At 40.2% G+C, this 15,437-nt stretch overlaps 1 protein-coding gene across 1 annotated transcript; it reads left to right on the plus strand.

The window, feature by feature from the left end:
- The first annotated feature begins 6,430 nt into the window (after positions 1–6,430).
- On the plus strand, positions 6,431–8,047 carry LOC110686528 (protein FAR-RED IMPAIRED RESPONSE 1-like). The gene is made up of 3 exons (XM_021863148.1): positions 6,431–6,675; positions 6,726–7,814; positions 7,954–8,047. Exons 1-3 carry the CDS (start codon positions 6,431–6,433, stop codon positions 8,045–8,047), a joined length of 1,428 nt encoding a protein of 475 aa, XP_021718840.1.
- Positions 8,048–15,437: the final 7,390 nt, after the last annotated feature.

The raw sequence follows: 15,437 nt of genomic DNA on the forward strand, positions 1-15,437 counted from the left end.
AAATGAGCTATGTCCAAAATTAATCTTGCCAATATGCAAACTAACAATGGATTTGACAAATGGGAGTTGAAAAATAAATTAACCATCCAATGATACAAATTTTCCAACTTGCATACTTGTGTAAAATACCAAGATTACATCTTCCAATATGAAGATTAATCAAATTATACTCACAAGTAATTGAACTTAATGGATTTTAATCAACCAAAACATGAAAAAATATAAACTTTGTTCAACATGGAATTTAGGGGTAGGGTTCCAATCATTTAAACCTTTAAAGATTAGAACTTTAACATTATTTGGGAACTTAAAATACAAAATCACAACAAGTTTTCACTTAAGCACTAATAAACACTCCATTATTATGCTCAAGGATATTTTAAAACTAGTAGATTAGTGATGCAAATGTGCATTTAATCTAACCTTGTAATGCTTGCATTAATCAAGGCTTAAGAAGAATTAAAATTTTCGTTAAAAAACGAAAAACCCCAGAAAAATTGGGTTTCTGGTTCGAATTTGGCTTCTGGAATACCCTAAAAGGATTGAAACATTTCCAAAATGTCGATTCCACCCAAAAATCACTATTTTTGAGCCAAAATCTGGGTTCGACAGCCAAATCGAAAATAAAATCAAGTTTTAAAAAATAATTAAAACGAGCATCTAATCTAATTAGATGAACATGAACCAGAAAATTAAATTCTTTTAAAACACCTTAATTAAAAAATAATTGCAAAAATTAAAAGGAGCGTGGCTCTGATACCGCTGTAGGGTTTCGAAGTGGCCCGACACAACGCGGAAGGAAACCCACCAAGACCCGCCCCTTAATTAAAGCAATTAACAAGCATAATAAACTTAATCAAACAAGATTAATAACAAGAATTATACCTTTGACGCGTGCTTCGCTCCCAAAGAGCTCTTACGTCAAAATCCCGAAAAGACGAGATCTCCGACGGATCGTACCCTCGACCCGACCCGAGCGTCCTAAGTCTTGAAGGTTAGTCAAGACCCGGACAAAATAACTATGAGTTTTACGAATCAAAGGTTTACTCTTTTCATAGTGTTGCCTTTTTAATTCCACTCAAGGTTGTTCATTTCCCAATACCCAAGCTTGGTATTTATAGGGAAATGATCCCTTGATTTCCAATCTCCCATCAATGTGGGAGAGTTGGTAACATGATAATTATTTAATTCCAAAATTAAATAATTAATCAATTCAATCACAAATCGACACATGGCACAATTATAGAGAAAGCCAAGTGAGGACCAAGGCTTGGGGGGACCATTGCCTTGATCCCCAAGGCCATGAATTGGTCCCCACACACCATGCCCAAAATCGGGTCAAGGTGGGCTAGCTCGCGGCTAGCTAGCGTGCCAGCTAGGGCTGCCAGCTAGAATCGCCTTGCTGCCCAGCACCCAGCCAGCCAGCTAGTGCATGCTGCAGCTTGGTTGTGCTGGTGCTACGTGCTGGCGTTGGGCGTTGCTAGCACCTAGTGCTGGCACAGGCCCCCAGCAGCCACGCACACCTCTTTGCGCGCTATTGCTAGCACAGCCAGCATGCGTGCTGCTAGCGAGCCACGCATGCTGGCCCCCTTCCCTCGCACTATCCACGCAACACGCACCATGCACCACGCAACGCTCGCATTAGCCAGTGCCCAGCACTGCTTGTGCTTGGTGCGAGGCACGCACACACGCACACGCACATGCATGCGTGGTGTTGCTGCCTAGCAACCTAGCATCCCCATTGCACGCACACACGCACCAGCCCACACGCATCAATGCGGCTGCTGTGCGAGGCTACGAGGCACACATGCACACACACGCACGCCCTTGGCATTGCGATGGTGTTGTGCGTGGTGCCATGCCTTGCGATGGTGTCTTCCCTGGGCTGTGTGCTGCGATAGCCTGCCACATGCACCCAAGCACCCAAGCTAGCACGCTGCTAGCTGCGATGGGCTGCCTGGTGCTTGTGGGGCTTGCGATAGCTGCCATGCCCACCCAGGCACCCATGCTAGCATGCTGCTAGCTTGTGATGGGCTGCCAGGGCACGCCTAGGCTTGCGATGAGCTAGCCTAGCTACGGCTACGCTCATACTTGTTGCTTGTGATTTTGCGACGTTCGGTCTCGACGCCCTAGGCGCGATTTCCGACGTCTGTATTCGTAAAACTCTGTCGACTCATTAAATCTTTTCGGATTAATTCTTCGTCTCAGATCGGTGATTCGATTGGATTCGACCCGAAGGGTTCAGTTAAGATCAAGCTATAATATCAATTCTACCTCGATATTACTGATCGGAAGCGGCCTCCACCTAGGCATATCGATCACTTGAACTTACTGAAGAATTAGCTCCGTAATAATTCTGAACCCTCTATCGGAAGAATACACTTGTTGGAAGGACACCATTCCTTTCATTTTGCTCGGCCAGCTCGCCTAGCTATGCGTACGATGCATGTTGAGCTTGTAGCAAAGCGTTACCTTGCGGCAACCTAGCCCTGGATTTGCTAGGCCATATCAAGGCTAGGATTTTCACGCGCGTTGACTTGTTGTTTGGCTTATTTTTCCGTCTTGCGATTCCTAAATTCGTCTGGACTCGACGCTCTAAGCTCGGAATCCGACGACTTAGTTCGTAAAATCTCTATTGACTCATTTACTCCTTCGCATTAATTCGTCACTTTGATTCGGTTACGCGATTAGGGGTAACCCGAGGGATTCAGTCAAGAGCAAGCTACAATATTAATTATACATTAATATTTCTGATCGGAAGCGACCTTTAGGTAGGCATTCCGATCACTTGACCTCACTGAATAATTAGCTATCCTAATTAATTCCGAACCCTCTATCGGAATAATACACTTGTACGAAGGACACTATTCCTTTCACGGCCGTCGCTAGCGAGGGTGGAGAAGGCTGCGCATCACCAGCCGAGGATGGGGGATGCTTGGCGCCGGCAAGGGGAGGGGTTGGGCTTTTTTAAAACTATTTTTGTAATAATTTAATTATTAAAAAATTTAAAAACTAACTTAAAACCTCTAACTATAGTTAGAAATTTTATTAAAATTAATAATTAATGTTATAAGTAATTTATTAAACTGATACTTCTTCTGTTCCACAAATATTGCAAAAAGGATGAAATTACGCATCCCAAAGCACATTTTGCATGTTAAATATCTACAATTATATATGAGTAAAAATTATAAAAAGTTGATATTGTGAAAATATTATACGAGACGAATCTTATAAGACCCCACATGTCTATATTTTACTTTACGTATAAATCATAGTTTGCGGTCAAACAAGCCATGATGTATAGTGTAAAAATTCAGTTGTTGCAATATTACTAGAACGGATGAAGTATAATGTTACCAATGATAATGAAAATTTCAAAAATTTTAAAAAAAGAGAAAAATAACTTTAGGTGTTACCAAAGAGAAATTCCCAATAAAAAATCCTAATAACCAATCACAATGCAACATGTTTTTAACTTAGCCTATTAAACAAGTTATCGATTTTAAAATATATTTTGAGCAAGTATACGTTAAATGTCGTTTTATATTGGAATAATTTCAAGGTTGTTTTATTTTTGGAAGGCCGGCCAAAGCTCGTATTATTTCTGACAAATTTTCTTTTATTTTTAAATTAAATGTAGTCTTAAATTAATAATAAATACTATATGTATGTTTTTTTTTAAATTGAATGTGTGAAAGGAATGGTGTCCTTCCAGCAAATGTATTATTCCGATATAGGGTTCGAAATTATAAGAAAGCTAATTCTGTAGTAAGGTCAAGTGATCGAAATTCCTAGGTGGAGGCCGCTTCCGATCAGTAATATTAATGCATAATTAATATTACGGCTTAATCTTGACTGAACCCTTCGAGTCGAGCCCCAATCGAATAACCGATCCGAATTGACGAATCAATCTGAAGGATTAGATGAGTCATTAGAGTATTACGAACAAAGGCATCGGATATCGAGCTTAGAGCTTCGAGATCGAGCGTCGCAAGTCTAGTCGAATTTAGAATTTGACGAGACTTAAAATCAAGCAAGCGACAAGTTTGAGCCTAGCCCTAGCCTTGCATTGGCCTAGCCATGCAAGTCCTAGGCTAGGCGAAGTCACCAACCCATGCGCATCATGGGTGCCTAGCATCCCTTAGCACACGCACATCGCATGGCACAAGCATCGCAAGATGCGTGCATGCGTGTTGTGTGGCTGTGCATGCATGGCTAGGCGTGCTACCATAGTAGCGCTAGCCATCGCATCATGCTAGGCATGGGCTAGCACATCCCCCAAGCATCGCACATGCTAGCAGCGTGCTAGGCCTTGCGTGTTGGCTAGCGTGCTAGGGCTTGGCGCATAGCCCATCGCAGCCTCGCACCAAGCAGCAGCATCGCATAGCAGCGTGCTAGGCATGCTGGGCTATGCGTGCGTGCTTACATAGCAGTGCCTAGCAGCAGCACAGCAGCATCACATGCGTGCTGGCTAGTTGCGCATGTGCTGCGGGCTGGCTGGCGATGTGCTGGCTTGCTTGCTATGCTAGTGCTAGGCACAAGCTGGCAGCCAAGGCAGGCTGCCAGCCAGCCAAGTGGTGGAGTGGTCCAGTTTTGTGTGCGGACCGGTTTCAAGGCCTTGCTTGATGAGCAAGGTTATGGTCCCCCCCCCTGAAATGGTCCTCACTTAATTCTTCCTCTCCCATTGCCACTTGTAGCTTGTTAATTGATTTAGTATTTTTTTTTATTAAAATAAAATAGGGGAAAATGCAAATCTCCCACATTGATTGAGAATGAGAAATCAAGGTTCATTTCCCTATAAATACCTAAGTTATGGGGATTTTGGAGAACACTTGAGTGCAACTAAAATGGCATATCCTTAGTAAAGTGAGAAAACCTTAAGTTCGTTGTACACTAGTTTTTATTGGTCAAGTCTCGACTAACCTTCGGGACTAGGACCGTTCGGATCGGGTCGAGGGTGCGAGCCGTAGGAGGCCGTTGCACTTGCGAGGCTCGGGCTCTAAAGTAAGAGTTGGTGAATCGAGCGAAGCACTCGTCAAGGGTAAGAATGTCTTTTCTCTTTCTCTCTTTTATATTGTTAATTATGTGATTAAATATTTAGTTGCTTTAATTAGTGAGCGGGTCTTGGGCGGGTTTCTCTTCCGCGCAGCGTTAGATGCTACGAAACCCAACAATGTGGTGGTAAATTAATACTTCCTCCATTCTAGTAATATTGCAACAATTGGATTTTTACATTATTCATCACGTTTGTTTGACCAAATATTATGATTTATACGTAAAGTAAAATATAGTCATGTGGGGTCTTGTTAGATTCGTCTCGTAAAATAGTTTCACAATATCAACTTTTTATAATTTTTACTCTTATATAATTATAGACATTTAGCATATAAAATGTGTTTCAGGATACGTAATTTCATCCTTGTTGCAATATTTGTGGAACAGAGGAAGTAATAAATAGTGAAATTATTGTGCATGACACGAAACCTAACCTAGAATATGAGAATTTGTAACATTACCCTGTTATTATCTCTACCATGGACCGCCTCCCAAGGCATCAAAGAGAAGTGGGGTTGGACCATTGGATGTACGAAGGTCTACGACTATACCCTTGCATTAACAGATGGTATTTATTAATAATTTTGATCTAATTTGATTATCACAATTAATACCGCTAATTCCCTATTAGTCACTGTGAGTAACAAGTTTGTTACTGACAGTGGCATTTCGGAAATTAAGTGGAAGTTTTCCACTTCCTGAGTTGCTGAGTTGGATTCGTCTATATGTCAAACTTGCTGAGTGTACCTGGAGTATTGTTCAGTGGGGACATCCTTCTATCAATCTGTTGGAGATGGCGTTAAATTCTTGACATTTTGGCGGAAAAATATTCACAGCTTCCATACCGAGAAGCTTGTTCAAGAAAAATAGCAGGTAATTTTCTATTCTTCACACATCGCCGAATTGTACAGCTTCCAGACCCAATTGAAAAACACACGGACATCTTTGAAATACGAGGTATTTTTCTGATCTATTAAATCGTCGCATGTTGTAGTCGTGAGTTTTGTTCTGTTGTTGTCATGCGCCCACAATTCATGAAATTGAATTCATAATTTCGAGCGAAATCGGAATAATTTAGAAAGTAATAGGAATGTAAGGACTTTTTCCTTTGTTAAAATGGGGTTGAGGTTGCCGGAAATGGCCGGAGGATTTTGTTTATAATGCAATTTTTAACTTTTTGAAAAATAAGTGTTGTCTTTGTATGTTTTTTAAAAAATCCCTGTGTTGATTTGTGAGGTTATGTGAAAATTGGTTGTGTTGGTTGTTCAATTTGATGGTTGATTTGTGTCGGTTGGTTGTATTTCTGTGTTGGGTTGAATTTGTGTTGTGAAAACGTTTTTGGTTGATTTGTATTGAATTTTATATTATAATAATGTTGGTGTTCTGTATTAGTTTGTATCGTAGTAATTATGTTGGTGTTCTTTATTTGAAGGGTGAATTGTTTGTGTTGGAGAAGATTTATATTATGGAAATGGAAACAGAAAGCATAACAAGGGGCAGTGAGGTTGGTGTTGGTGATTGTGGCAGTGGAGTTAAGTTTCGGAGTAACGTCCATATGGAGGAGGGTATAGAAGACGTAGATGATGCAGGTAGTTGTGCACTTGACATGGATGTTAGGTATTTATCCCCGTGGAAACAATTCATATGATTCACACTGTGGTTGGTAGCAACGAAATAGCTGTAGTTGTTGAGGAGCCTAAGGAAGGGATGGTTTTCCAGTCTTGGCAAGACGTTGAAGCCTACTATAAGGACTATGCTGAGCAGATGGGGTTTGGAGTGACAAGGGCCCAAGGTGTAAATTCTAAGATGGGGGACAAAAAAAAAATCAAAGTCACGTGGAAGTGTGAGTGTTGGGGAAAACCTGACATGAGGGCTAGGAGGGAAGCGAAGAAGAGGGCAAAGGCAATGGGTCTTGGAGGTTCAAATGGTTTAATTGACGGGGTGGTATGTGAGGATGAATTAAGTGGTATGAAGAGGACTTCAAAAAAGTGCGAATGTCAGACTCGTGTTTATGCTAAAGTTAACGAAGATAGCTTGTGGGAGTTGAAGAGCGTGGAACTAAAGCATAATCACGGGATTGATCCGGCAAATTCTAAGCTTGTGAAGGAGTACCGCATGAAGCAAATGACCTCCGGATTTAAGAAGAGGCTGATAGATTTCTATGAGCAAGGTGTACCAATTTCTCAAATACACGGTTTCATGGCGACCGAACGAAAGGGTAACATGACTCTCACAGTAAAAGATTCACAACATGAGGTGTACAAGGCTAGACGATTGAAGATGGTTGGAAGGAACTCAGTGGTAATGATGGAGTACTTTGAAAAAATGCAAACCGAGAACCAAAATTTTTTCCATGCTCAACGCTTGGATGAAGAAGGGAGGCTTAAAGATGTGTTGTGGGTGGATGCAAGAAGTAGGGTAGCTTTTGAGGACTTTGGTGATGCGGTTTGCTTCGACACAACATACCTAACGAATGAGTACGAGCTCCTGTTTGCAAATTTTGTTGGTGTGAACCACCATGGGCAATCGTTGTTGTTGGGATGTGCCCTTGTTTCACATGAAGACTGTGATACGTTTGCGTGGATATTTCGACAGTGGTTAGCTTGCATGAACAATCGGGCTCCTAAAGCCATATTGACCGACCAAGCGGCAGCTATGCGGAGGCCCTTTGCTGAAGTCATGTCGAACACGGTGCATCGTTGGTGCATATGGCATATCATGAACAAGATCCCTGAGAAACTTGGCAAGTGTGTACGGTATGTTGTGAAATTCCTCCTCCCGGCTTTACAATTTTCAAGGTCTTAGATATTAGTTTCAAAGGCGTAATATTCTGATTCCCTTATTAAAGACAAGCTAACCTGTTGTTGTTGTTCTGCTTCTATCATTTTTGTTTAGTTACCAAGAGTTCGTCAACCCCCTCAAAGAGCTAGTGTATGAGAGCTTTGACCCCGAGGAGTTCCAAACCCGATGGGCAGAGTTTATTGCTTAGTATAAGTTGGAGGACAATGAATGGCTACACAACCTACACAAAGAGAGTCATATGTGGGTGCCTGCGTACGTGAAGGAGTTTTTTTGGGCCGGTAAGAAGACCACACGAAGGGTGGAGAGCATCAATCGGTTTTTTTACGGCTATGTGAACCGCAAAACAAAACTTCACGAGTTTTCTCAAAAGTATTGCATGGTATTGGATCAATGCTTTCGAGATGAAGTGAGTGCAGATGCGCGTTGCTCGAAGTATCTTAGGAGGTTGGTTAGTGGATTCAAAGTCGAAAAAATATTCCAAAAGTTATACACGGACAACAAGTTTCAAGAAGTTCAAAAGGAGTGTATGAGAATGATGTATTGCAATGTCCAAGGAGAGAAGGTTTTGTGTGAAAACCTTATTCAGTATTCGGTGGTCGATCGTGTATGGAGAGTACCTCCCGGTGCGAGTTACGATGTCATTACAAACAGGCGAAGAACCTACAATGTTACTTTCTGTCCAATGACAAAGGAGGTGCAGTGTGACTGTAGGAAGTTTGGGACAAGTGGCATACTTTGCATACACTATATTAGGATTTTGGATGAAAACTTTGTTGAAGATCTACCAGAGAAGTACGTTATAGACCGTTGGAGGAAGGACATACCCCGGAAGCACACTAGGGTGAATGTGGCCTACCATGACTCGGGGGACACGGTCAATGTGAAGAGATTTAACAAAATGATGCAAAAACTCGAGCCCTTATGTGAAACCGCTGCCATGGTGGACGATCAAACGGTCCATATGGTAATTGAAACACTATCGAAGCTTCAATTAGCTGTTAATGAGCATAAGGACAAGAAGAGTAAGGAAATTGTTCCTGTAGTTAGTACATTGTCATCAGCCACTGAAGGCAGAACGTTTTCCTCAGTTAGGAATCCTGCTCCTGATGCTACTGTCGTAGGCTCCTGTCCAGTTGCCATGAACCTTGTTATCAAAGACCCTATATTTAAGAATAGCAAAAGGGGCAGGCCTAAGGGTTCAAGGCACAAAACGTTAGCTGAAACTGGCTACAAGAAAACCAAAAAGAATAAGAAGCCTACCTGGTAAGATTTATGCTTTCTTCAATATTTAAAGGGTCTGACTGCTTATCCTGTAATTATTTTCTGACTAATGTTATATCTATATCTATATCATACAGGAGCATGCAGGAAATGGTGTTGAGGAGGATGCTGGAAATGGTGGTGAGGAGGAGGATGCAGCAACAAATGGTGTTAGGCAGGATGCAGGTGTTGAGGAGGAGGAAATGGTGTTGCATGATCTGTTGTTTAGGAGGATGCAGGAAAAGGCAGGAATGGCAGAACCTGGTAAGACAAAGGGGAAGACAACAAATGCAGGAAATGGTGTTGAGGAGGATGTTGGAAATGGTGGTGAAGAGGAGGATGCAGGCAGCAGCAAATGGTGTTGGGCAGGATGCAGGTGTTGAGGAGGAGGAAATGGTGTTGTAGGATCTGGTGTTTAGGAGGAGGATGCAGGAAAAGGCTGGAATGGCAAAACCCGGTATGTCAAAGGGGAAGACAACAAAGGGGAAGCGGAAAGCAAATACGTCTTCTCGGAAGCTACCTGTAAGTTTCAATACTAAATTTATGTCATTCTACCTCAGTGATTATTTATATGACATTGAACACATCGCACCTGTCACAGGTGAAGCAGAAACGTCTTGATGAACTAATGGCCACTTCGTGACCATTTGAGTTGCGTCGTTAAATTAATATACTCGATTCTAAGCATGATTAAATAGGAAGAAAATGTAGCTTGTTATTACGGGAGCATATGAAGAACCGTTTATTGTTTGAGCATATGAAGAAACATATTACAGGGTTTATTGTTTGTTTGAGCATATGAAGAAACAGATTACGGGAGCATATTCTTTTCAACAGTTTGTAAAACTGTTAAGTATTTGAAACATGTAAGAAAAATCATCACATGTATCTTTGAGATCATTTTCAAGGCAACAAATATATATACAAACAAAGGTTCAAGGTCTTGAGATCATTTTCAAGTCGAAGTAAATTGATTCACTTTTTAAAAAACGAGACTTTAAATGCTTTGAGTATATCTGATTTTCATGTTTTTAAATGTAAAGATGTAAAAACAAAAGCAGTAAAAACAAAAGCAAAATAAGGAATAACATAGTACGCCTCAAAATTCAGGATACTATCTAGTGTAGAAAACACAAACTGATCAAGTTCAAACAGCACAAACCATAGTCCTACAAAGACACATACACCAAGTCTGTTAATACACGTTATTGTACATAATACGATCATCATTGGAGGAATGGAATGTAAATGACAATATTCCAATTGTTTTTCAGGCCACAAACACCAACACATCACAGTTTTCACGATGTTTTCCTAGGACTTGGAATCGCATCTCCTAGAAATTCTTTCAATTCGTTCACTTCACACTACACGTCGTCCAAGAGCAGATTTGCCCGAGCAATATGAATCTTCCCCTATAAATGTAAGAACAGAACAAACACTTTAGCCAACCATTCTAGAGATCTTCACACAAAAAACAGATGTATACACCACCTACCACACTAAACCTCGTGGTAAATCTTTTGGCAAAGAACTTAATACACGCCATCATAAGAACACCGCAGTATGAGCTGCATATTGGAGGACAACAATCAATACGAAAGCTGAAGATACGTTCTCCTGACCTTAAAGGTAGGCTGATAGTTATTGGCACGGTAAGCAAAGAAGGAAACACAAGTTCTTACTTATCCTTTAGCTCTAAGATCTCAACAGTGCATCTGCTCTAAGAATCTAGCTGACCAACCTTCCATGCTGGGTCACAGAGTTGGAAAAGGACGTCGATGCCACTAAGTTGTATCTTGACAAACTCATTACACATTACCAAATGGTCCCAATAAATACCATGTTTGTTTAGAATGAAAGTCATTAGTTTTAGTACCAGAAGATCAATCTCTTTAGCATGTGTGACGAACGGGTCAGGGTACATGGAATCTATCATCCACAACTGTTGAGCCTTCATGTGTAATACTAAGCACCACCAGTGCGACTCATTAGGGGAATCCTGAGGAACTTCGAGGACTGGGACAAACACCTAGTTAATTGATAATGTCAATGCCATAAGCACAATTTAGCGCATATGCAAGAAAAAACACATTTAAACCTATATTATTGAACTATGTGAGTAAGTTGCTGAGCGCTCGAATATCTGACAGGCTAAAGTTCAGGAGAAATTTGGCATACTTGTTACAAATATGTTCTTCTTTTCCTTTGTTTAACAACAGTCGATTCTATGATCTAGACAATAAAAACAACAAGCATGACCATCATCAAATGTGCACGTAAATATGACACCCGAAAGGTGAAATGAACCCCGAACCACTTACTGAAAAGCTTGGGTCAAGCAAAATACACTTGCTTCTGTTCCAAAAGTCTTTGGTGGCCCATTGCTTAGTGTATAGCACACTGGCCATTCTAACGTAATTAGTGGAATTCCGCGATTTATTGTGCACCACTTCATAGCAATCCCTCTGGTTGGCTTCCATGTGATCACACTTTATCATCACCATACCAGGGCTATGTGGTGAACCATCATCATAACACCAAGTATACATATAAACATATTAGAATTTACAATTAAAACAAAAATTTTGCAAAAGGCATGCACAATAAAAAGACCTTAGACACTCAAGTACACTTTTCTAAATTACCTAAGTGGATCCTTCAGGTCCTTCCACCGCTTTATGAACTGCAGCAGACGTGACTCCACCGCTGTATGGCAACAGGTGTTTGACACATTGGTGAACATGGCTGACAAGGCTGCCTCGGTAGGTTTCATCACCCTCTTATCAGCAGACTCATCTTCCTCATCAGATGAAGATGACTTTTCCAAACTGCACCTACCATCAACCAAGACAGTCGTTCCCCTCATCCCAAGCAAGCCCACAATTATTTCAGGTCTAGGCTCTACGTTCCCATCTTCCACTTCATGATCAGAAAAACAGCCATTTAACTCTGTGAGAACACCCTCATCAGCCCCAACAACCTTGGATTCATCCCCAACCACCTTGGCCACACCCCCAGCCTTTGCAAACAGTGGATCAACCGATATATTTTGAACCACACGGTCCAGGTTATCGTCACCGGAAACAGCATGAGCGTGATGGCCTTCCCTACCAACTACGTTTGCACTTTCTTCCAGTTTTGTCTTCCCCAACAAACATCTGGCCAAACCCTTTTCTTCATGCGCAACACCATCCTTCTCCGTTTGCCTAACCCTCTCGATTGCCCCCCCCCCCCTACTCACTCTCTGGGCATTAGCTACATCAACACACTTCGACATTAGCTTATGCACTGATTTCATAACGTCAGCTAATTTAAAATCTATCAGAGCCACCAACTTCGAAGTAATTCTATCCAACACCTTTAGGAAAGCATAAACACAAACTGTTAACAACTGCCATAGCACATGTAACTTATTTTTTATACATTACAGAGCTACATATGAAAGTATCATTGCCTAGGATTATACCTGCTGCGTAATATTTTCTGCGTCTATCAGAGCCACCAACTTCAGAGTAATTCTATCCAACACCTTCAGGAAAGCATAAACACAAACTATTAACAACTGCCATAGCACATGTCACTTATTTTTTACACATTACAGAGCTACGTATGAAAGTATCATTGACTTGGATTATACCTGCTGCGTAATATTTTCTGCGTCTACCTCCCGCGTAGTTCGTTGCACATCTACACTTTCCACCTTTTGGTTTTGACCCTCCCGAGGACTCAACGGATGCGGCTCCCCACACGCTACATTCAGCGAATGAAAAGGAAGAAAACATAACATCTTCAGCAAGGATGTATTCCAATCAAAAGAAAGTCAAACTAATATTAACCCGCAATTTCTCGAAATCCCCATTTTTTTTTTGTCATCGCCAACCGCCTCATTGATCTTTTCTTCGCACCATGCCTCCAGTCTTGGTCTCACACCCCACCTCATTGGTACGCGACAGAGGTGATCTAGATAAAAATTCTACAAAAAAAGGACACGATAGAAAATTAGATAAGATTACTAAAAAAGCTTTTAGATCTAGAGTGGCAAATACCAACAATTTACTGACCAACAAAAAAAGGATACAACCCTCGCAACCTGCTACACATCAATCATGAACAAATTTCCTTTGGAAACCCCTGGCTAATACAACCATCCAGTTAAGTGATTCGAAAATTAGAACGTTCGGATATTTACAATGGCCGTAGAGCACGGTTGGAAACTATTTAACGGCAGTGAGCGGGTTCAATACCATTTTTTCCCATGACACCTACATGTATGAATAGTAGAGTTCTCTTTAGTGACTATATATCGCATTCCTGGAATTCTGTCTTTGACTCCAAGTAGGTTGTTAAACAGTTTTACCAATCAAACGTGTCAAGTTTCAAGTACACCGTGTCTTATGATCATGGGTACCACTAAGACGACTCTAGTACCACTAATGGCAGGATGGTACAAAACCTCTTATACAATAAACCACTAGAAAAATAAATGGATTATACCTCTTCAAGGTGGTACAAATACCTGCGTCGTGGGAGGACATTCACATTTTCCAAGACTCTTTTGCTCACTATAAGAATTCACTTGTCTAAGTTTTCTTGAAGGTTTTGAAGAAGAAGGAAGTTTTGAAGTACAATCTATGAACTATGGGAAGGCATTAAGTCATTAATCATTTCAATAATCGAGGTAATAATGAAGGCGTTTCATTTAAGGAATCCTCTCCTTTTTCCAATCCTATCAAATGTTAACAAATGTTTCTAGTAGTTTTGTGTAACCTCTGGACGTGCTTCAATGATGTTTGCAAATCATTGTTCTAATTCATACATCAAGGATCATAATGGAAATCGTAAATAAACATTCATTGTTCAAATTCATTCATGAAGGATCAAAATGAAATTCGTATTTAAATAGTACATCAAGGATCATAATGAAAAACATAATTAAACAACCATTGTTTTAATTCAAACGTCAAGGAGGACCAGCTTGTGTGTGACACAGCAGGTAGGGTGGGTAACATAGCTGAAGCTACAAGTGTTCAACTTCTGAGGAGAGAATTCAATGAGTTTATGCACAAAACAGATGAATTTGCTGACTTTGTTCATTTTGTGGTTAAAATTGGTGTTGTTATGTATTTAATGTTATTATTAGTAGCTTTGAAATAATGTGATACAGCTATAATCTGCTATTTCATATGAACAACACTAAGTTTGTTCTGTTGTTGGTAATGTAGCTGCTGAAATTCTTATTTAAATTAGAACAATTGTTGTATTGTTATTCAATACACAAAAACTGTCCAACGAAAACTGCATTTTTAAGCTTAAGCTTGGAAGACCAATTTGATTTTCATTAGCATAATTCAAAATGCTCCAATTAAACCTAGATTACCAAAAGCTACTGACCAACACAAGGTTTCAATAGACATAAACGAGCATAAACCCCCTACAGACATAAACAACATAATTTAGTTGATTTTCGTTCACAGACAAATACACCTAAGGCTTCCACATGCCCTATTTGTTTGTGAAACAAAATATTTCATCGCCATTCCTCATGGTCTCACCCCTAACATCCATTAATGGCGAGAGCTCTTTGTTCTCGTGAATCATAAGGATTTTATTTGGACACACGTTCACCTCCTCACTCTAAGCTCGAAACAGGTCGTCCAGCGAATCAACCAGCTTGACTTATACCTTCTTCTTCACTGCACGTGTTCGAGTCTCTCGGAGATAGACTAGCTTCTTACGAACATCCATGTTAGCCTCAGGTTCCTACATGTAAACAAAATTAAGGTGGCCAATGTAACTAAGTTTAAACACGAATGGAAAAACACTAAAGAATAATTTCAGCAACTAAAACATATTTTAATTAACGGGTAAAATTAGGCGTTGTAAAACACAAATAAATCGAAATGGACAACTATAATTCTCCGAAACAGGCCACTGTATTTATTCCATTATACAAATTTGTCAAATTAAATTCAACGACAGTAATCACTAAAATTACAAGATGGGAAACTGTAAATTGATGAATTAACATGAAGAACTTAACGAAAATCATAAGGCCAATTTAACTAAAATTTAACATATTTTCATTGACATTATTTTTGGATGACCTAATTTCAACACGAATGAAACAACACTAATGTTTAATTTCACCAACTACAATTTATTATAATTAACGACGTTAAAAACTGGAATTTTATGCATTAACATGAAGAATTTAGCCAACATAACATATTATGTAATAGCGAAAATAACACAAAAACATTACAGTTGAACGACCTTAAATCTTGACTTCGTTATACAAAACGGAGGGAAAAAAT

The sequence above is a fragment of the Chenopodium quinoa genome, unplaced genomic scaffold (genome assembly GCF_001683475.1).
Source record: "Chenopodium quinoa cultivar QQ74 unplaced genomic scaffold, ASM168347v1, whole genome shotgun sequence".
NCBI lineage: Eukaryota > Viridiplantae > Streptophyta > Magnoliopsida > Caryophyllales > Amaranthaceae > Chenopodium > Chenopodium quinoa.